Source organism: Aethalodelphis obliquidens, unplaced genomic scaffold (genome assembly GCF_003676395.1).
Source record: "Aethalodelphis obliquidens isolate GAN/ISIS:26980383/991018 unplaced genomic scaffold, ASM367639v1 scaffold73, whole genome shotgun sequence".
Lineage (NCBI taxonomy): Eukaryota > Metazoa > Chordata > Mammalia > Artiodactyla > Delphinidae > Aethalodelphis > Aethalodelphis obliquidens.
The window spans coordinates 7,212,983-7,237,099 of record NW_020838017.1 but is presented as its reverse complement, the minus strand read 5'-3'; the positions used below and the strand labels follow the sequence as shown (position 1 = coordinate 7,237,099).

General features: G+C 42.0%; 1 protein-coding gene across 4 annotated transcripts in view; it reads right to left on the bottom strand.

Annotated features, from left to right (window-relative positions):
- Nucleotides 1-24,117, bottom strand: part of ARID5B (AT-rich interaction domain 5B) — a 189,246-nt gene that overhangs the window by 7,046 nt on the left and 158,083 nt on the right. For all 4 annotated transcript variants that reach the window (XM_027091882.1, XM_027091884.1, XM_027091883.1 and 1 more), the window contains 2 exons: nt 19,887-19,984; nt 2,401-2,599 (listed from right to left, as the gene is read on the bottom strand). In XM_027091882.1, coding sequence (XP_026947683.1) covers nt 2,401-2,599; nt 19,887-19,984 — 297 coding nt within the window. The remainder of the gene's footprint in view (nt 1-2,400; nt 2,600-19,886; nt 19,985-24,117) is intronic.

Genomic DNA, 24,117 nt, shown 5'->3' with positions numbered 1-24,117 from the left:
CTCCCCGCAAACGCATCCCTTGAATACTTATCTTCTTTGTTAAGGAAAGAAGTGTCTACCACGTTAGCATCTTTGGGCAAGACTGAGGATGCTGGTGTAGGGATGCGTAGGAACAAAAGTTTTAAGGAACCACACCCATTTCATAGATATTTCTCCTTAAACCCACTTCAAGATAGCCCTCTGTTTTAGGGATACTTATCATCATGCTTTTCCTTTCTTTGTTTTTGTACTAATAGCTGCCTTTTCCAGTACAAATATCATTACTTGTTCTACACTAACAGTCATCATTGGTCTCGTGAGCTTATACATTACATGAAAATATAGAAAAATGACTACGGCTAGGGAAAAAGGCATATTGCATTTAAGTGTTAGTTTCTGATGGCGCTGTGGGGGAGTCTCAGCCCCACTGATGTCTCTATGACCTAGGCCTTCAGGTACATGGAGTTCTAGGTTTTTGGTTGTAAACAGGTTTAGGAGGTCATTGAAAGCTAGGCAGGAAAAAAAAAAGTAAAGGAGCCTTTTCGTAGGATGGCATTTTATGATTTGCCTTAGTATATTAAATGGTACCTTCCCACCACACAGCCTATCATCTGATTACTTGAAGACAGTGGGTTTGACTAGAAGGGCTTTTTAAGCCCTCCTATCTCCAAATTAAAAACAATGACAATAATAACAACAACAACAAAATTCAACCCCCAAACACACAGTGAGGAGAAATATACTTGCTATGTATAGAAATAGCAATACAAAATATACTATACATAGCAAGTATACACAGCAATATACTTGCTGTGTATACTTGCTATGTATAGTGTATTTCTATATATAGAGAGAGAAATATACTTGTTATATACATATAACATGGGTCTGTGTAGGAGGCGGGGAGCGATTCTGATCTTTGGGTCAACCTTGGAGAGAGGGTGTTGGATTCCAGGTAGTTTAGATAACATGATCATAATGACCTCGGTCCCTTAGATACTTGCAGTCCCTGAAGGGAACCTGTGGGGGCCTATAGGAAACAGGGAGCCTTAAGGCTTTCAGGATTTCTGTGGACTGCAGGGCACCGGGCTCTACTCCTGACAGCGGTCGCCTCCCAAGCTGACGGGCTCAGGGCAATGGCCTGAGGATTCCTCCCCCAACTCACAAAGCAGCCCTTTCAATTCTCACGCCCAGAGTGCAGCCATTCAAAGGCCAGCTGGCCTCTTGGTCCTCAGTTTGTCCCCTGGTGCTTTGGCAATGCTGTACATATGGTATCTAATAGAACTCACTGCTCCCAGGCCCTATGATAAATCACCAGACCAACAGGATAAAGGGAGAATGGAATGTAAGCCTTAACTTGGAATTTCCTTGCTTTTGGCCATTTATGTTGCAAGCTTGCAGATGTTTAGAAATCTCTGCATCATCCCCCCCCCTTTTAATTATTAGAGCTTAAAATAATTATGAAACAAAAATTAAAGCAAATTTCTCTTCTTGGTACTAATATTATCTTCTTACACAGGAGTCAGTTGGGTAAGTTAATTTCTAGTTAGGAGGCTGGTGTGTGTGTTTTAAGCTGGTGTTTAATTAGAGAGTCTCTTATGTGTTCATTATAAACCTGATTTTTAGGGGGTGTTCCCTCTGGGGTTGAATCTTAGAACGTGCTGTCTTCAAATGTGGCTGCTAAGTTGTTTTTGGTTTGGTTTGGGTTTTTTTTTTAATGGGCGGCAGAGATTTTTTATTATTCATCTTGAAACAGAGCCCAGCTCATCCCCCATGACTGTCTGGATGATGACAGTAACGGCTTCTACCAGAGAGCTGTTGGGGGCTGTGGGTAGCTGGGGCCTGTTTTAAAAGGTTCAGAAACTACCTGTTAACAAGACAGATAATCATGGCTTCAGAGGAACCATTTCAAAATTCCCCTATAAATAATACGTACTTAAGATGTTTCTAAATTGGTCTTAACCCAAGTCTGGTACACAGAGGTCAATTAATGGAGGCAAACAAGTCTCTGAAGTTTTTAGGACAGTCCTGCAGAGACACAGCAGATCCCTCAATGCGTGCTTTAAAGTCACACCAACTCCTCAGACAGGCTGGCTGTGAAATGGCAGAGAAGCCACATCTTTCGCATGGGAGTCCCTTGGCTTTCAGAGCTGAAGCTCTGGCTCCTTCTATCTCAAAGTCGGGTCTGCTCTCAGTTTTCTACAGTGTTTGCTTCCTTCTAGATCCTACTCTTGGCCTATCCCATCAATCCATGTGCTGCCCCGAAGGGCCCACTCCTCAGGGAATGGTGACGTTTAGGTGATTAGATTGCTTAGCCTGGTGGTGTCTCTGGCAGGGATGCAGCTACGGATGCAGGGCTCCAGAAGACCCCGAGGCAGGACCGACCTCACAGAGGTGTTTCTGTGGAGGAGCTCGACTCACCTCTGATGCATCCTGGGGCTTCGGGGCATTCTCTTTTTCTTTCTTGCTCTTAGAGATTTCGTGTTTGATGCGTTTGCCTCCTGATACTTTTGTTTTATTCTCGTTTTCCTGTGAATTGTTCTCCTGTTTTCGAGGTTTGATTGGAGGCAGGGGCTTATCTTCCTCTCCTTTAATAAACCTTTCATACGGCAGGATTAATCTACAAGGGTATCAGAAGAGAGGATCGGTCAGGGCAGGCAGTTCCAGTAGTGTCGATGCTATGGGGGTTTACTTTCTTGTCTCCCCGGTCAAAACCAGCACCTGGTAGCTTACATCCTGCTTTCTTTGCAAGACCTCTTTCTTGTTCTGCGAAGCTGTACACCGAGGATACCAATGGACACATCCAAAGTCACATCATTATCACTGCCCCTGGGACCTGGCTAAATGCTGATAACCACATCACAATAATAGCAACTATAATGCTAGCTGCCATTCATTTATCATTCTGCCAGCAGCTGTTTATTGAGCACTAACTATGTGTCAGGCAGTGTTCTAGGCACCAAGATACAGCAGCGAGCAAGATATTCAAGGCCCCTGAGGCTTACGTTCCAGTAAAGTACTAGTATGTGCCAGGTGATGCCCTAGGCACATTATATAGGTTATTTCACGTAATGTCCACAACATCCCTGTGGAGTATTTACTATTATTGTTGTTGTTATTATTATTCCCTTTTCAACAGATGAGGCAACTGAGGCCCAAAGAGGCTAAATAATTTGCCTGAGTCACCCCATTTGTTAGATGTGGAATTTGAACCTAGTTCTGCCTGTCTCCCAAGTTTGCATTCATTCATGTCAAAATACAGACCAGACACTTAAGATAAAGAGGTTACGGGAGGGGAGCGCAGCACAGCGGGAGACGGCTGTCTTACCCAGAGCTCTTAGGGGGGCAGGTGCCTCCCACGGGAGAAGCTCTGTTTTGGGGTGCCAAGTTAAAGAGGGCCCCAGAGAGAAGGCAGGCAGGCAGAACGTTCAAGCCACAAAAATCAGAGGGCTGAAAAATTCAAGCATTTTAATTATATAACTTTTTAAACAAAGTACATAAAATTGCTCTAAAAAGAGAAACATCAAACAGCTCTTGTTTTAATCTGTTTTCCCTTTGCGATGTAGCGCTTGATCTGAAAGGGAAAAATAGCTGATGTAATTAAACGGGATGGATTGCATTACAATCTCAGTTTCAACTTCAGTGATTAAAGTTTTTATAATGCATTTGGTATGATTAATGACTCACTGTGGGATTAATACAAGACTCGGCCTTAAAAATATGAACTTTAATACAGCAAACATAATTTGTTTTAAATAAGACAAGTTGACTCAATGAAGAAAATGTACTTGGCTTATAAACAACATAAATCTGTTCAAATATTGGGAACCGTAATTATTTTTAAACTAAGACTCCCAGGCAAAAACTTCTTTGGCTTGGATATTCGTTAGCTATCCTAAAACTGGTTTCTAACTATGCAGTCTGGATCACAGCTACTTAAACGTACACAACTGTTCGGGTTTCTGAGTACAGACGTGGGGACATTTGCGATCGTGATATTCCACTCTTTAATAAAATACCAAGTAAATTATGGGAAAGTCAAATCTCAGTGTATAGCAATTAGAAACAAAAGTCATCACTGAGCATGCTCAGGCAAGGTATGTGCAAGAAGGCGTGAATAATAGTTTCGAGCCCTGCGTCTGGCAGCGGGCCAGCCATGAAGATCAACACAGCCCATGGGGAATAGTTATCTTCAGATCCCATTACAAACTGAGTTTAAACATGTTACAGCTGCTAAAACTGGAAACTGTTCTCTCTGTGTAGACTTACTAAAATAATATATGGCTGCCAAATACCTGCTTCCCACTGTAATATTACAGTTAATGTTTATATAATAAAAAGCATAACTAAGCAGAAGAGAGAAAAAAAGCAATCTTGTTCATACTTGAATGTATTCCGTCTCATCTGTAAAGTCCCCAACATTCCCCCCAGTTGCTTTTATCTGCATGGTTCTGCCAGGGACTTTATCCCCTTCAGCAGTGGCAGGTTGGGGATTTTTGTCCGGGAGCAAAATGCATTGAATATTTTAAATTAGGAAAAATATGTTAAATTGACTTTAATGAAAACATATTTTTATTGTTAGGACAGATAGGTTTGTTTTACTTTTGTTTGGTTGCCATGGGAACCCAAGGAGCACTGAAGTCCGGGGATTCCAATGGTTATTGTTTGTTGGTAACCACCCTCCCCCCAAACTCCACTCTCTAATTGAGATGGTGGCACCATGAGGGAGGGACTCCCTTCACTAAGGATGACAGCATCACCTCTGAGTGTGGGGAAGGGGGTGAGAGGAAGCAGAGAACTGGCTGGGAGAGACACCCAAGGTGAGGACCCCTCACCTCAGGTCCGGAGAGTCCTGGGCCAACCCAGCTTTCTAGATGGGTGCTAAGAAGACTTTAATTTCCTCGCACAATTCTCAAGTTCAAGAAGCAGGGCAACACTTCTGTTTCATTTCTTTCTTTTTTCTTTTTTCCTTTTCCTTCATTTTTTTTTTTTTTTCTTCCCTTCACTCAGCTCAGCAGCTGGCTGGCTGACAGCAGTAAAAAATACATTTCACTTTGCTGGTCAAAGGCCTAAAGCCAGAAGCAGGAAATCTGGAATTAAATGTTTCTTGTATCTGGAAAGAGGCATGACTAAGGTAAAACTGAATCCAAACACAAACCCTGCTTGTTCAAGGCTTCCAGAGGGAGAGTGTGTGTGTGTGTGTGAGTGTGTGTGTGTGTGTGTGTGTGTGTAAAGGTCAAGTGAGTGTTTTTTTTCCCTTCTAAATCACTGAAAGATAATTATAGTGGCTCAGGGAATAAAGGCTCCCGAAATAAAACAAGAAAGGCAGCAGCTAAAAGGAAACAAGTAGAAATATGACCAGCTAAGCCCTGAAGAGCAGAGCTCTTCTCACCCGGCACACAAACAATCGCTGTTCATATAGTGATTTCCGTTTGGTACGATTTTCACTGAATGTTTTTTCAGTTATCCTGTCATGGTACAACACAATTACCCCACAGGATATGATCTTATCATCTGATTATTAGAAGTTTTTACACAGTACAGAGGACGAAAGCTATTATAGGTTTCTGAACATTTAAACGTTTAACGTACATGCGATACCATTGAAAACAGGTTAGCCAACATAAGGTCAACATCGCCCAATGCAGCAAGCGTTGTATAAAGAATTTAGTATAATGCAACATGACTGCACCTTACAACAAAGATTTAATCAGCCTCTAAACTGTGCAGATGAAAGCAAAAATGCACCCCAGCCCCTAAGAACTCATTACACAGGAGAAATATTTTCAATGGGCTGCAACTCTAAGAATGTGGTTTGGGTTTCTGGTGGATGGAAGTAATAGGGAAGAGAAGCAATATATTCATTAGAAAATCTAGAGAAATTCCCCCTCCCACCCCCCCAATCTAATGTAGTCCGAGGATTGAAAGCTAGGCAGATAAATGGGCCTTTACTATTATCGAGATTTCAGATTAGCAAAATGCTTATTTACGATGCCATTAATGGATCTGAAATAGGTAAGCCATCATGTATTAAAAAAATAACATCTTTCCATAGGCATAAGAATTGTAGCAGCATGAGATATTATTTTTCCCTAGGAATAATACAAGAATAACATTTTCCACCCCAAAGCAGAAACAGTAGGGGAGCCTTTTTCTATCACAGAGATTCTTACTAAATTCAGTCACTGTGAAAAGCAAGATTTTTTTCTCCTCCTCCTTCTTTTTTTTCCTTAAATAAAGACAACTTAAAACCAACCCAAGTTAAAATGAACAAATCAGTGGCATTATAACCTTGATTTATCAGCGTCTGAGCCACTAAATTATCATCATACAAGAAACCGCTGGTTTGAAAAGATTTCTGCTTTGTTAAATCTCAAGTTAAATAATGGTGCTCAGTGTACTAGGTTTTTAGATCTGCCTCATCTGATATTATGAAAAATTCAATACATTTCTCTTCAGCAGAAGTCAAGGGTCAGCAAATCTATTACTGTAATGTAAGTAATCTGGCAACCTGCCAACTCTCTCTCCCTTTTATTATTTTTTTTAAACACGAAGGCAGATAATTTTATATTTACAAATTCTGAAATCCTCCAGGGCCCGGCCTCTCTTTCTCAACAAAAAGCAGCAGCCTCATAGTCAAGAAATGAATATTGCACATGTCCTCATCATTTGCATTTCATACAAAAGAAGAAAAGACCCTTCATCTTTATTAGGCAACATTCCCCTCCCCTCCCCATAGACAGAGGAAAAATAATGTCAAATCTCATCAGAACGAGTAACCACTAATGTCTCTCGTATTGACTAATGCTTTCATGGAATGACTGACTTTTGGGGCCAAAACATTTAGCAAACAGTGCTTAAGACGAGAAATGAGAATCCATGTATTTATAGAGCTCTGAAAAATGATATTAGAAGAATGTCTAGGACTGATTCAGTCTGAAGAGTTAGAAGAAGTGGCAAATCTTTTTTTTTTTTAATTAATTAATTAATTTGCCTTTGGCCGTGTTGGGTCTTTGTTGCTGGGCGCGGGCTTTCTCTAGTTGCAGCGAGCAGGGGCTACTACTCGTTGCGGTACACGGTCTTATCATTGCGGTGGCTTCTCTTGTTGCAGAGCACTGGCCCTAGGCGGGCAGGCTTCATTAGTTGTGGCACGGGGGCTCAGTAGTTGTGGCATGCAGGCTCTAGAGCACAGGCTCAGTAGTTGTGGCGCACGGGCCTAGCGGCACATCTTTAGGGTTGTATTTGAACCTCAAACTTACCCTAGTTACTTCATAGGCACTTTGATGCTATCAAACCAGTGAACAATTCCAGGCCCAGATTTCTACTGGTGCCTTTGGAGCAGAATGTTTTAGGGGCAGAGGGGATAAAGTCGTGGCATTAGAAAAGAAATGACATATTGGTTCCACTGGGGCTTCAGACCTGATCTGATCCCAAACGGAGTTATTATACCTCCAAGTTGATTCCAGGGTCGATAAATTCTAAGGTTTGGCCAGACATTTCCCTTCTCAGCCAGAAACTGAAAATATATAACTTCGCTGTGAAGTGCGGGGAAGCACCCTTTCACCAAATATGGAGCCAATAGAAGGTATGTTTTTCTTTTGTGAAGATGAAGTACACACACTTGTTAAGGTTCCAAGAAACATGGAAGGTTCTAATCTCACATACTGTTCACCTCCAGCTCAAGGCACCAGACCATTACTCTAAAAATGTCTAAAGAGCATTTGTTGGGGGGGGGGGGGGGATACGTACCAAAACAAAAGCCAGATACACAAATGTGCTGCTGTGTCACCGTGCGGAGCAGCGGGAACGTTTCCTCAGTGGGCACAACGCTGGTTGAGTGTAACGGCCATTATGCCGCTTTGTTCCTATTCTTTTAAAAGCCAAACTCCATCTAAGAAAAAATGTGGGCTCCAGATGAAGATCTCCACCGGCTTATGGTATAAGTTTCAGTGGAGCAGAAAAAAGATCAGTCACAAAGAGAGCCGAGAAACAGGACTTGAGTGTCAGTTTCTGACAGACGAAGATGTGAACTCAAAGCTTTGAGCACCGAACCACGGAGGGAGATGCCATGCTGACATGTAGGCCACAGAGAATAAGCCAGCGGCAGGACCCACCTGAGCCAAGAAGACGGTGGGAGAATGCAACGTGGGTTCTGTGTGAAAGACTTAGCTTGCCCATGAGCTACCAACGGTAAACGGTACAGAGCTCTTTAAAAAGGAAGTAGGTATAAAGAGTACCATTTGCATTCTACTCGAAGATACCTAAAAGGCACGTGGCCCATTATCATCAACGACCATGATCAATGGCCACTCGTCTTCAGAAAACCTCTGCCTTGGGAAAATCATCAGCTCACTAGGGGCTTCATTACCTACTCAAGGGCAAGCAGAAGACGAACAAGAAAACCTTTTGGAGGCACTAATTTTCTCCCTTTGCCCCAGTCGTGGGAGAGTTGTTTCTGAGGCCCATTGATGACCCTTGGCCTTCCCGCAGTCGTGGAGTAACTGTGACCCTAACTAAGCAAAGAGGGGAAAGAAAGGTGCTGGGATCCCTGGCTCGATGGACAGTGGCTTGACTCCCATGAAGGAGGGTCAGCGTGAGAGACGCAGCTCCAGGATGACAGGCCCCTGAACTGAATACATGGGCTGTGGGAGTCAGGGGGGGTGGGGGGGTGGAGAGAAACTTCTGGGTGTTCTTCTGGATCTCTTTCAAGGGCAGATGAACATCCTTTCAAGAATAACAGACAAATACAACTACAGTGTTTTCAACGTGAGGTGCACCCCCAACATGAAGGGTCCACATGTAGAAGCACAAACAACTGTCGCATTCAAGTCCCACGTGAGACACCACACATCCCAGAGCTTCTGAAATGTTCAGCAGTGCCCCCAAAATGTATCACTTTGATCAAACTCTGTAATAACTTGCACAAAACCAAAATGTTCCAAGAGGTTTTCAGTGGAAGAGTTAAGGATATATTTTAATGGTAAACAATTACATTCTTCTGTCATCTGATACTTTTTTTTTCCTTTCTTTTTTGGAAACATGCTTTCTGAATTTTCAATAGTTCCTTTGTGAAGGCATCTGTTACTCACATAATTGAAAAGATGTTTGTGCAGTGGCATGCTTGAGAATACAGTTATTTAATCTTAATGATAAAGCCCTGAGGACAGAAAATCATAAGTAGAAACCTCTTGTTATTTATCAAGAAGAAAAAGGGCTAAGACACCTCATCTATTCTCAAATTTAAATTCAGGCTGGATGAAAACTATCAATAAAACATGGAACCTGCAAAGTTTCTTAAATACTATAGCAAGGTTCAAAGGAGGTTGGGTAGGGGGAGTGGGAAGAAAACAAAAATGAGACAATAAGGGAGCTGGACAAAGAAGAAACTGCTGTTTGGCAAGCCTTTTTTGGGTCAAACAAAGAACTTGCTGTAGTTTACAGCATGACATACACACTTGATTAGTTTGTGCCTGAGGGTGTTTTTACACTCAACAGTGTAAACTCCAACTTCTATTAATTACAACTTGCATTTAGAGGCAAATTTAAGAATTTTTAAATAGAGATTTTTCAAAGGCTGTTGTTTATTTTTTTTTAAACAGAAACCAGTTTTTCTACTCCAGGGCCTGGCTGGGGTTCTGTTTTCCTTTTCAAAAGTTTCTTGAAAAATCCAGGCGTCGGAAAGTTATGAGAGCATTTTGGGCATGCTGAGTGATACGGAGGGAGGCTCTCGCTTATGAAATTACCTGACTGTCCTTTGGGGAGACATTCTCTACAGATCCTTTGGGGAGACATCCTCTACAGATGAGAAGCTGCTCCGGGCATAGGGTGCTTACGTCCACCCAATTCAGGTGCCTTATAAGAACGAGCCTGATGGGGTATCACTGGAAGAGCAGCAGCAGTACCTTATTGAGTCTGCCTAAATCTCAACACTTTGTGTTAGATTTTGGGGGTTGCTGGTTGCTGACAAGGGCCAGGTGGCCTTCTGTGGGTGTGGGGAAAAGGGAGATGAGAGCGCCTGCGTGGCGGTATTACAGACGCGTTACCAACAGAGCGCCCGTTGGCCAGAGTCCCCATTACCAAGACAGTGTTTACAAAGGAGATGCAAGTCCATAGATTGGTCGAGCCCGCCATGGGTGAGGATGGGGTACGGTCTACCCACTGGACCTCAAGGCAAGAGACTGAACAGACACTGAGAGGATAAACTATAATACCTGCCTTTGGTGTATCCAATTTGGAAATTCAGCCTTAGACCCCTCCTGACTGCCCCTTCTACCAACTCATTCCCTACCTCTTGGTACACATTTCCTAGAGAAAGCTGTCCTTTTGGTTTGGATTTAATTTAATTCATTCAACCCCTAATTCTTGAGTCCCTGGTATGTTCACGACGCAGTACTGGGTGCACTGGTGAGTCTCAAGGGAAGCAATACCACAAGGTCCTTGCCCTCAAATATAATTTCTTTACTGTTTCTGAGTTCTACAACTGAATTATTTTAGGCAGTGTACGATGATCTATCTTAGGTTCTAACCGAATCTCTTTAAGGTCCGGTTCATAAATTGGTACAACCAACTGTGGAGAACAGTATGGAGGTTCCTTAAAAAACTAAGAACAGAACTACCATATGACCCAGCAATCCCACTCCTGGGCATAAATCCAGAGAAAACCATAATTCAAAATGATACACGCACCTCATTGTTCACTGCAGCACTATTTACAAGAGCCAAGACGTGGAAGCAACCTAAGTGTCCATCAACAGAGGAATGGATAAAGAAGATGTGATACATATACACAAAGGGATATCGTATATATATTGCCATAAGAAAGAACAAAATAATGCCATTTACAGCAACCTGGATGGATCTAGAGATTGTCATACTGAGTGAAGTCAGTCAGAGAAAGACAAATCTAGAACATCACCCACATGTGGAATCTAATTTTAAAAAATGATAAAAAATGAACTTATTTACAAAACAGAAACAGACTTACAGATATCAAAAACCACTTATGGTTACCAAAGGGGAAATATGGCAGGGAGGGATAAATCAGGAGCTTGGGATTAACATACACACACTACTATACATAAGGTAGATAACCAACGAGGACCCACTGTATAGCACAGGGAACTCTACTCAATATTCTGTGATACTCTATATGAGAAAAAAATGAAAATATGTATATGTATAAATGAATCACTTTGCTGTAGACCTGAAACTAACACAACATTGTAAATCAACTATACGCCAATAAAAAAAAATCCAGTTCAAATTCTAGATCCCCCCCCCCCCCCACTGGAAGACTTTGCTTATTCCATTTGGAAATTCTCTCTTCTTTCTCTGATCTCTGTTGAACTTATTATTTGTATCTATTACTTCCTTACCTAAGGTTTTTATAGCCTTAAATATTTAGCTCTCTTTCACGTATGTATGGAGTATGAGTCGGATCACACAAGATAGGGTCACACCCAGCAACCCCACGACTGGGCACATACCCATAGAAAACAATAATTCAAAAAGACACATGCACCCCAGTGTTCACTGCAGCACTATGTACAATAGCCAGGTCATGGAAGCAACCTAAATGCCCACAGACAGACGAATGGATAAAGAAGACGTGGTACATATATACAATGGAATATTACTCAGCCATAAAAAGGAACGAAACTGGATCATTTTCAGAGATATGGATGGACCTAGAGACTTATACAGAAAAAAGTCAGAAAAAGAAAAACAAATATCGTATATTAACGCATATATGTGGAATCCAGAAAAACGGTACGGATGAACGGTTTGCAAGGCAGACATAGAGACACAGAGGTAGAGAACAAACGTATGGACACCAAGGGGGGAAAGCGGGGGTTGTTGTTGTTGTTGGTGGTGGTGGTGGTGGTGGGATGAATTGGGAGATTGGGATTGACATATATACACCAATATGTATAAAATAGATAACTAATAAGAACCTGCTGTATAAAAAAATTAAATTCAAAAAAATAAAACATTTAAAAATAATAAAAAGAAAGCAAATTTTAGAAAAAAAAAGATAGGGTCACAGCACCTCCCAGTTCTAATGAGTTGGTAGTAGTGCGTATGGGTGCCATATTGAGAAGAACTGTGAAGCTGAGCCTGGGTTCTCGGGAAGCAGCATCGTGTTCCCTTAGCGGTCTCTGCCATGAATGTGGTAGCATGGGCACCTCCTCATTTTTTGCCAGCCCTATTCTTGATAGACGTTCCAAAAACACCAACTGGCTCTTGAGGGCAGCAGCAAAGGAAAAAGGCAGTGAGTCAAATGGCGCATCTACCCGACCCAGGAAAGAGAAACTGGCCACCAATTTCAAAAGTAATCTTAGGCTCTGCTGATAGACTGACACTGCCCACATCCCAAGAAATACTATATGCCACATCTGGGATAGCTTCGGGTATTCTAAGTGACATAAACGGGAGGCATTTACATGAGAGCAAGCCAAACTGGTGAAAGTCCATATATCGTGCTCTGAGGCTTGAATGAATGGATTAGGAAGACTTGAAGTGAGAGAGGAGCTTTGCCAAGTGTATGGAGGCCCATCACCGAGAAAAAAGAGCATGTGGAATGAGTCAGCCCCCAAAGGCAAGGTAGAGTCAGTGGGAAGCCACAGGTGTGCTGCTCAGTATGGGAAGAGCGTACAGGTGAAGAGTGCCTTCAACAGGGGTGTTTCTTCGTTGCCTTCCCACTGCAGGGCGATTAAGCAGAGACGGAATTATAGCCCGATGCCAGAGACAGTTCAGTCCTCATGGAACACAGCAGCCCACAGGCGTGTTTAGTTTAGTTTACATAAAATATTTTCAGAAATTACTGGAGCCAGTATTTTTAAGTCGGGTGATTTCACATAAAAATTATCTCCAGAACACGGAAGGCGTGGAAGCACGGAGACTATATCCTTCTACGGCAGTAAGTGTCGCTGATCCCACCGGGCCTCTCTCGCGCCCGGCTGTGTGTTTTGCACTTTCCAGCCTGGCCACACCTGTGCTCACCCATGCTACCTGCCCCCATCAACATCTGAGTGTGTGACCACTGCTTCTCCAGTGACCGGGTGAGAGGGACCAGTTTCCTAAATTTCCTGTCTGTTGCTGACTGATACTTTCGTAAAATACCATAAAAAGGAATTAACAGGAAAATGAGAAATTTTAAAAGACATACAAAATGCAAGCCCCCATTAAAAAAAAAAAATTCAACAGACAAAAAATTATTCTGGCAAACTGCCATGTACGTGTATCAGTGCTTATGCACAGCTGCCCCATTCACAGAGCACAGATGGGCCAGAAGAACCTCACTTGAGTAACACTGTCTAGAGGATCGCTAAAGGATCCCCGCAGTCTGTGAACCCGGCCTGTGGCCTCCTCAACCGCGTGCTGACTGACTGAGTCCCTTAGAACCTGGTGTATGTCTGGCATTTACCTGGCAGCACATACTTATCTTATTTAAAACGTGAGCCTCTCACACACCGCCTTCCACCTTCAGAGAAAAAAAGGCCGAAGCTCCATCTGACTATCCCTGGGCTTCTGCCCAAACGCATGGGGCTTGGGTGCAGCTCACCCCGCGTCACTGCCCAGGAAAACGCCTCAGCCAGGCGGCAGGACGGTCTCACCCCAGGAATGCTTGTGGGAAAAGGGTAGAGGGTAGACTTTGAAATTGGGCATTGAGTACATAAGAAGGTGAGGCATAATTGTTCATTTCCCCCACAAACAAATCCATTTGTTTATGATTTTCTAACTACTCAGAAAAGCACATCATAAAGTACTTTTGCCTTAATGCTCCTTTTAAAATCCCTAGGAACAATTTCATGTGCTCCACAGACACAGACCATGTAATTTATTCAGGAAAATTAAAGCCAGTAATCTGGTATTCTGTGTAAAGATTTTTTTCCCCCTTGCATGTGCTTAAAAAACATTAAAAAAAAGAAAAGAAAAGAAAACAAATCTGCATGTGAAAACAGTCTTTAAAGTGGATTACTATTCCAGAAAGATCAAGCTAAGAGAATTCCACTAAAGTAACCATTTTCCTTTTTGTTCCTTTACTGATAAAAGAAAGTTATTCGGGGCATCTTCAACGAAGAGTTGAACGAGAAAGAAAATGTTCCACTGAGAAGTGTCCTGCACAGAAGGAGGTGGGCATTTTCCTTTGCATTATAATCTACAGTAACTTTATCTATAAATCCTGAACAAGAAGTGTCCAGGATAACCACACTTCATAAGCTTTGCTGAGCTGGAGACATCTACATAGCAACAGTCTTTCGATGGGGAAACATTAATGCTTTTTATATTGGTGATCATCTGTAACATGAGCAATTAAGTACAGTACTAATGGACTGTGGCCAGGAGCCTGGTACTAATATTAAAAACTGACAGAGATGAATAGGTTTGGAAGCAAAACCAGGCTGACAAAGACATTTTTATGAAGTGCTTGGACCTATTTGATTTAAACCAATCAGAGGCAAGTTTGGACCCGTCAGGCCTTCAGCGACAATGATGCATTCACAGGCATTGTACCTACCATTCCTGCTATGCCTTAAATAAAAACAACATTGATTCTTTTCAACAACTTGCACTTTCATTATTACACTCATTAATAAACCAAAAGTGCCCAACTAATATATACAAGTAACATTTACTGAGGGAACCGGCTACTTTTTTCTTGTTGGAAAATGAAAACATTTACTGGAAGCATGAACCACACTGCATGAAAAATAAATCAGTGGATAATGCGTAGTAGATCACTCATTGCTTCGTCATCTTCTAGGAAAGCAAAGCTGGTGGTAGGGAAACAGGAAAAGGAGCCAGTCCCTATATTAGAGTGAAAACGAGAGCCCAGGTGAGCCGGCAGCAGAGGGGGAACTCCAGTCATTCTCATCTGGTTTGGAAGGCTTTAAACATTGCCAAGGGCATCTCCAGACTAGATGTTTGCTCACAAAACCCTGGCCCTTTAAAACTCCCTGAACCTTCTGGAAGACAATGGCCTTTCACCATTCTAGTCACCTCTGTTTTCATTGTGTTAGCACAGCCTGTAAGTAGCAAGAATGAGTGAAGTCTGCCAAAATCACTCAACACAGTTGCAGTCAAGAGCTTCAGCCTTTTCTCTGACCAAAGCGTAACCGGTTCAAGTCCCTGGACAGATCTGAGTGTATACTCTTCCCTTCTTCGGTAGAACCATCAAAGAGAAGTAAGACATCTAGCGCAGTCATTTCCCAGACATTTCTCCCCACCACAACACACAGGAGTGTGGGTGACTCCTTTAGAGCGTGGTTCAAATGAGTGAGGGTGGCATTACGGTAAGTAGAGTCTGATTTCTTTAAAAAAAATACCAATATTTGCAGATGATTGATTTAACTATTAGAGATTACTAATTATTCATGACATCCCTTGTATCTGACCACAACAATGCAAGAGGGACTTAGATGGCGAAAGGAAATGCCTACTGTAAAACTCTTAGAGGAAAACACAGGCGGAACACTCTTTGACGTAAATCGCAGCAGTATCTTTTTGGACCCACCTCCTAGAGTAATGAAAATTAAAACAAAAATAAACAAATGGGACCTGATTAAACTTAAGAGCTTTTGCACAGCAAAGGAAACCATAAGCAAAATGAAAAGACAACCCTCAGAATGGGAGAAAATATTTGCAAATGATGTGACCGACGAGGGATTAATCTCCAAAATATACAAACAGCTCATGCAGCTCGGTATCAAAACAAAACCAAAAACAACCCAATCAAAAAACAGGCAAAAGACCTAAATAGACATTTCTCCAAAGAAGAAATACAGGTGGCCCAAAAGCACATGACAACATCTCTAATCATTAGAGAAATGCAAATCAACACTACAATGAGGTATCACCTCACACCAGTCAGAATGGCCATCATCAAAAAAGCTACAAACAGTAAATGCTGGAGAGGGTGTGGAGTAAGGGGAACCCTCTTGCACTGTTGGTGGGAACGTAAATTGGTGCAGCCACTATGGAGAACAGTATGGAGGTTCTTTAGAAAAACTAAAACAGGGCTTCCCTGGTGGCGCAGTGGTTGAGAGTCCGCCTGCCGATGCAGGGGACACGGGTTCATGCCCCGGTCCGGGAGGATCCCACATGCCGCGGAGCAACTAAGCCCATGAGCCACAGCTACTGAGTCTGTGCTCTAGGGCCCACGAGCCACAACTACTGAGCCTGCGTGCCACAACTAATGAAGCCCGCGCGCCTAGAGCCTGTGCTCCGCAACGAGAAGCCGCTGCAAAGAGAAGCCTGAGCACCTCAACAAAGAGTAGCCCCCGCTTACTGCAACTAGAGAAAGCCCGCGCACAGCAATGAAGACCCAAAGCAGCCAAAAAAAATAAATAACTTACTAATTAATTAATTTGAAAAACACAGACTCTTTAAAAAAAAAAAGATACATGCACCCCAGTATTCACTGCTGCACTATTTACAATAGCCAAGACATGGAAGCAACCTAAATTTCCATTGACAGAGGAATGGAGAAAGAAAATATGGTACATATGCACAATGGAATATTACTCAGCCATAAAGAAGGACGAAATAATACCATCTGCAGCAACATGGACCTGGAGATTATCATACTAAGTGAAGTAAGTCAGAGAGATAAAGACAAATATTATATGATATCACCCATATGTGGGATCTAGTTTTAAAAAATTATAAAAATGCACTTATTTTACCATACAGAAACAGACTTACAGATATCAGAAACCACTTATGGTTACCAAAGGGGAAATATGGCGGGGAGGGATAAATCAGGAGTTTGGGATTAACGTACACACACTACTATACATAAGGTAGATAACCAACAAGGACCCACTGTATAGCACAAGGAACTCTACTCAGTACTCTACAATGGCCTATATGGGAAAAGAATCTGAAAAAGAATGGATACATGTGTATCTATAACTGAATCACTTAGTTGTACACCTGAAATAAACAACATTGTAAATCCACTATACTCCACTGTAAAATAAAAATTAAATTAAGACAAAGAAAGGAAATGCAAATGCCAAGAACGGGTTAAGGACCATGCTAATCACCCTGGAACAGCTGTGCTCCAACCTGGGTTTCAGGTTCTGTGCAGGGATTTCTATGTTGGGGGCCCCGTGGGGCGCCCACAGCTGACTACTGTCTCTCAACTCCAGATCCACTCTTCTGTGCTCTGCTTGGTGATGCTGAGACCGGGACAACATAAATTACATGTCTCTCTTGTCAGCTGTCTTCCTATTGGGGTTCTGCAAGTGGGGCCCTAGCAGGCCAGGGGAAGGGAGAAGGGACCACCTTCCCTTTTGCTTGCTGTTCATTTCAGTGCCAACCCAACAGTGACGTAGCAGCAGCAGTTGGTTCCACCCTGTAGCGTCTTTCAACAATCCCTGAGTAGTTTCAGTGCGTTTCCTCTGAGGTCTGGCCCCAGCCACAGAGCATGCCTCTTCAGGACTGCGCCCAGCTCCACGGTGCCTCTCCTCTGAGACCCTGAAGGACCAGTACTGGCTGGGCGCCTCTACCTATGAGAGATCTGAACCCCAGTTTGGTGAGGTCCACTCTCCAAACTTCTGGGTGGTGATAAACTACCTTCTTTTCTCTATTCCTTCAACCCTAGGAAACCTATAGTTACTGCCTCCATAGTAGTGGACTGCTTCACTCCAACGCTTGTTAAGCAGTTCCCTACAGTAAATTCTCTTTGTTGAATACTTAGTGTGGACTTTTATTTTCCTTCCTGGATCCTGACTGATACACTGACCGAACAAATTCTAGATTTGGAGGAGTAACCGACATAGCTTTTCAAAAAATGTATTCCAGTGGGAGACTAAACCTTTATGAAGTCTGCTCCCAAGAATGAGAGAAGAAAAATCTCTAAAAATCTTTAATAATGTTTTCAGTTGCTAAAGTTGGAGGTATCTCTATTAGAATTTTCCATTTTGACTGACTGAAGGCTTGTGGGATTCTACTACTCCAGGAAGAGGTAAATCATAAAACAAAAGTACACAACCTTCAAAAGAACATATCTTGGCATTTCATTTAAGATTGAAGCTATTTTTATCCACACAACTGCTTGAGTAAATTAAACACACAGCCACACACACACACACACACACACACACACGTACCTAGTACTATGGAATCCAATCCTTTTTCTATCCCAAACCTTATCTGTTTTTTGACCATGTGATGCTTTCTAATACATTTGATTAATTTTTCACTCTAACTAGGTGAGCCAGCTCCCAGCTGAGATAACACTCCTTTTTCAAATTTTAATTGCTATCTGGTCCTTTAAGTGTGATGGTTCACATGCTGGGGACGTTGGCACATGGAGCTAAGGGAGGTTCACTATCTGAAAGTAGAGACAGTGTTGCTAATGAAAATGTTTTGATTAAAGCCTTGACTCATAATCAAAACAAGATGACTATGGTACCTCAGACACTACAGAACACTCATGCCAGGTACCAGTGCCTTTTCATACTAGAACTTCAGTGCTGTTAAGTGTTAGGTACAGTGAGGGTGCAGGCTTTTGTATTAAATACTGCGAGAAATAACACATTTAAAAAATTCGTGCAGTATACTGCAAACAATGCTATGAAAAGCAATAATTTGAATTCCTGTTATCAATTTTTAAAAAATCCTTCTGCATTATAACACTGTCAAAGTAAGGCAATCTCTTGGGAATACTTTGTGAGAATTTTTCATAGGGTACTAAACCCAGCTCAATTTTCTATGATTATACCTATAAAAACATTCCAAGTTTCACTGAATGGCCATGCTAAAAGAGGCTCTGTGTTAAGTGCAATGCAGATAAAAATATAATTGGGCTCAAAAGAAATATGACTAAGAGTTAATGTGTGAGGTGACATTATCTGAAGATGCATTTGTATGATCCAGAGACGGGTGTTAAGCATGTGGGTTGAAGTTGGAATGGGAACTGACTATGTGAAGAGCAACCATCAAATTTAGCACTTGTGTTTTAGTTTTCAAAGGAGGAAGCTAACTGGCCCGTTTGCTCAGCTGACCGTGTCTTGACGTCATTCCATCCATGGCCATCATTAAAACACAGACACCTCTACTTGGATCTCACAAGCTCTGAATCTGAAACCATGAAGCCAAGTCGGTCAACACTACTGCAGGGAAATGCCAGTGATAAGGAAGTTGTTATGACCTAAAAAAATTAAGTAGGGGCTGGAAGTACAGAGCAAGGATAACGCGTGATTTACGCTAACTGGTCTCCAGCATTGTGGGTAACACAGTCCTAATGCAAAGGGGAAGAATTCCTGAGGATACAACCCTCATAGGAGGCCAGTTTGGCATTATTTCTTGTTTGCATTATCATCACCTTTCTAAGAGAAGCTGAAATTATTAGAAAACCAAACCACACAGAGCTTGGCAAGAAAGGATTTCCTGGGTCAAAAGCATTAGAAGAAGAACACCAAGATGGGAGAAAACAATGGATCTTATCTGGGACCAATTTTCTTATTAAAGAAATGCTTACTTTTCAATATTAATACAGTCAACCTTAACACTTTTCAATATTAATGCAGTTACTTGGCAACCTCATAGTAACACCACAGACCCCAGAATCTCAAAGTTTTCCAGAAGCTGAAAGTTCTCATAGTAAATAAACCTACAGAGTACAGAGAACATATTGAATAATGTATGCTTGCGGGGGGAGGGGTAAGTATTATCAGGCAGGTGGTCACAGGATAAAACCAAACTAAACGAACTTAATCTAATTTCATCCCTTATAACCAGAGAAAGCCATGTTCCCTAAAAATCACAAGGCGGTATGCAAAGTAAAATGCCAGAGGGATATTTTCTGTTTCCTAAAAGGTCTTATGCTTGACCAATTAACTTCCAATGAACACACTTGTAATTAATCAACGACTTTCCAAGAAAGGGTGCCTTACCTTTCATAATGTCTGCGGGTACAAGTGGCGGCACTGGTGCTCCCAGGATTACCGCCTAATTCATCATAAATATGTTTCCATTGACGGCGGGCTGTTATCTGAAAAAAGTGGCAATGAGAAATTTAATCTTGCATCATAAGAGATTCACAGTGCCAGGATTCAATACATACGCAACAGTCTATTCTGGAAACCCAGAAACAGAGAAGTCCACATGAATACATGGGAGACTTACGGGCTTATAGTAAGATCTCACTTTTAGCATTTTTCTTTACAGTAAAAATGGAATTCTGCTCTGGGCTCTACATTTTGTCACCCGTAGCGCATTTTTATCTGAGGCATCTCCCTGGATATTCATGTAGTTATTTGCCCCCAAGGTCCCAAACTTACACTCTGTTCCTTTATGTCATGTGATAAAGCATCAAAATAAAATAAGACTTCAGCTAAAATATATCTTAGTGTACCAGCTGAAATGAATCAGAATTAACATTACTTGCTTAAGGGATATGGTCATGGTGGCTGAGTACACAGGTAAAGACAGAGTTTTCATAAAACATGCTTTTGTATCTTCTGGTTTTTCAACTACTGTGATGTGTTGCCTACTTTAAAGACTAAAAAAAAATTCCTACACAAATTAATTAAAATGATCAAGTTGGTTATGAAATGTATGGTCATCTCAGGCTGTATTTTTACGCCAGCTCCTCTAACCATCAGAACAAAACCAAAATCTGAAACTGTCTATGTCACAAGCTGTTTATTTTTCTTCACTTAGGTCAGGAAAATGGGATATCCATCAAATCCTATGAAAGTTAACATATTCCAAAGTCAAAATGTAAGCTCTGTATTTTACTGAGTTGGGTGAATAAAAACAAACAGCTTGCAACATACCGAAAGGCATACTATGGTCTTGGTTTTTTTTTTCCTTTAATTTTATTTTTATATATAAATTAAGATTTTACAAAATAACAGATGCATGATCTAGCAAATGATTCATTTGGGGAAACCACGTCACTTACTACATCTGAGCAATCTAGTGTTTCCTTGAAACTGGGAAGACCGAGCAAGTTCTGAGATCTTTGTGAACGTTTCTAAACAGGGCTCCAGGAAAAAACTCTGTTAGTGGAATGTGCAGGGGGCAGGGCGTGGCAGAGGTACCAGTGGCATTTAAACAGTCAGAACAGGAGGCTTCTTTTGAAAAACACCCGCAGAGCTGCCAGCGGAGTTCACTTAGGGGCTAGAGGCAGCAATGCGTGAAAAAAAATCTCAGCGTGCCTCCAGGGGCTCTGTGATTGCGATCTAAGGAGGAGAAGGGTGGTTACATATCATAGGGTAAATGGTACCCTTTCCATTTCAAATAAAAAGAACCCCTTCATTTCCATAAACCCTTCTTAACAGACCCAAGTAGGACCTCGAGACAGTGTGAGTTTTGCATTGTTCAATTTCCCATGAAGCATTCTTGGACCAATTTGTTTCAATAGTTCTTGTTAGCCTGAGCCACCTCTTAGATCTACTAGCAGCTATAACTAAAAATCCTCCTGTATTTGTAGCTTGGTTTAGATTATAATAATAAATGTTTTTTCAAGCCCCTTTAAAAATACTGAAAATACATATTTTGGTAATTATTTTATATTTAGTTACAATCTCCCTCCAACCTTTTAAATATTACCGTTTCAGGCTGATCCATTCTAGACCTTTGTATCACAGAAGAATGAACAGGTTCCCCTTCTTCCAAGTATCTACCTTATTCCTCAAAGCCCTTAGAATACTGAGTCCCTTGAAACATATTCCCTTCCCTCAGGTGAGGTGCGGGCCCTGGAAAATAGCCTATGTGTGTTCCTGCAATCACTTCAGAAAGAAACAATCACTCTTGTCATTCTTGTATCTCTTGTGTACACTGTATTTTATATTTTGTAAAGAGTTTTCATATCCATGATATCATTTAATCCTCCTATCAGCCTGTGAGGCAGATTATAGGAATCTCATTCACAGACCAAGGAAACAAGTCTCAGAGAGGCTGCACGACTTCCCTAAGGACACACAGCAGCAGAGTGGGAATGTCAGGATTCATACCGATGTCTTATGGTCCCAAGAGCAGACTTTTTCCCACTACATCAAAGCAGCCTCCATATCAGAATGACCTGATGAACAGTGTAGCAGGGTGACAATATAGAACTCCAGGGGCCTTTTGCTTCGAAGGAAGGAGATAACTGTGGGACCCATAGCTTCTGCTACAATTTCTCAAATTCTCACTAGTGGGAACATAGCATCGCTACTGCGAGGTCAGCAAGAATGTAAGGGGGTGGGTTGGGTTACCAATGCTCTGAGATATTACTCTCTTAAAGTAAAACCATTAAAACTGTGGTTCCTGCCACCCTGCCCACTTGTGTCTCTAGTTAGAACATAGGTTCACCATTAAATCACGGATAAGTCCCAATTATACCAGAATCCATCCATTCACTCACCAAACATTTATTGAATATCTCCCATTTGTTGGGTACTGTGCTAGCAGCTGGGTGGCAACAGTAAAAACCCAACACCCAAGATGACTGCATCCTAGTGGCAGATACCCAAAAATAAACAAATGACCAAATATATAAACAGTACTACTGACTGTGAAAAATATAATGAACAAGAGGCCACTGCTGACAGGGATATGTGTGGAAACTGGCCGTGTTCCCTACCCACAACCCATCATCCAGACTAGGGGATGCCCTGTTAAACACATGCCTATGACAGAAATGACAAAACTTCTTGGAGAATAGATAATGAATTATCAAAAGGAAAAACAAAAACTCTTCCTGACGCTAGGACTGAAGCTGCGGCAGCGGGAAGCCAGCATCAGTCACCACTTGGCATTAGTAAACCGTATGCGGCTGGCTAGGGGTCTGTGTCAGCCCCCCGCTAGCAGGTTCTGCTGTTTCAATACAGTTTTTACCAGTGGAGAAAAGACAAGGGCCGGGCCTTCAAGGAAGTGGGTTCTCAACTGTTTACTGAACTTCCACTGGCCAGCCTGGATGAATCAGGCCATTTTGAGATATTTTCTTTCCACAGGAAAGTCATAAAATGTGCTCTTTCCAACTGCTCGACGCCTTTAAGTACGCAGTTCTCCTGGGTATACATCTCTTATTTTTTGTGCCCAGATGCGCTTTCAATTCAAACGCTGACCATAGGCTGTACAGCAAAGGAACGTCTAAATCCTCGCCTTGTCCAAACCTACAGGGGGTCTCAGAGCCCTGTGAGGAGAGATAGGAGGACGCAGCTGGGACAGCTCCTGGGCATCATGCCCCCACCTGTGTACATCTGCCTTCTGTACTAACAGGCTTTCGTCGTGCCTAGGCATGCATTGGCTTTGGGTTTTTATTCTGTTGTCCTCTCTGGATGTGTGTAAGCTTTAAACCCAGTCTCAGGCAGAAGCAATGTCTGCCTCCTGGTATCTGGCCCCCAGCCCCATTCAGCTGGAAGGTTTGATCCAGCCATGGGGTTAGCTTGATCAACTCTCTCATAAAGCCTCAGGCTTCCTGGACATGTTCATGTTTCAACCTGACCTTCTATTATTTTAGGTTTTTAAGGATACAAAGAACTCTGGCTGTCTGTTTCCTAAAGAAAATTCATCCAAGCAGTGGGATTCCTGACATCAACACATCTGCTGCTGCTTACCATTCTAGGACACTACCAGGTACAGAAGCGGAAGGGAGGGTGGAGGGTTGAGGGTGGGGTGATAGCATGAGAAGAAAGAGACGTCACCGCTTTTAAGGGTTCACGATCTAGCAGGATTCATAACGCATACCATTAACCATAAAGCAAGACGGAAAACCGAGTGGACCACACCCAGGTAAAGTAAACCAATGTAGGTGCATATGAAACTTAATCTCACTTTGAAGACACTTGATAGTTACTTCTTTCCCTAGTGTGGATAAGACCCAAGGAACTCTGTGAAAAGCACTCTACACCTATCATGTTCATGAAGTTTTCACTGCTTATGAATACAGTCGCCTCTCTGCATCCACAGACCCCTGCAGACAGCAAAATTTGTGGACGCCTAAGTCCCATATAAAATTTGCATATAACATATGCACGTCCTTCTGTATATTTTAAATCATCTCCAGATTGGTTATACTACTGAATACAATGTAAATGCTATGTAAATAGTTGCCGGTACTTGGCAAATTCAAGTTTTTCTTTTTGGAACTTTCTGGAATTAAAAAAATTTTTTTTTCCGATCCAAGACTGGTTG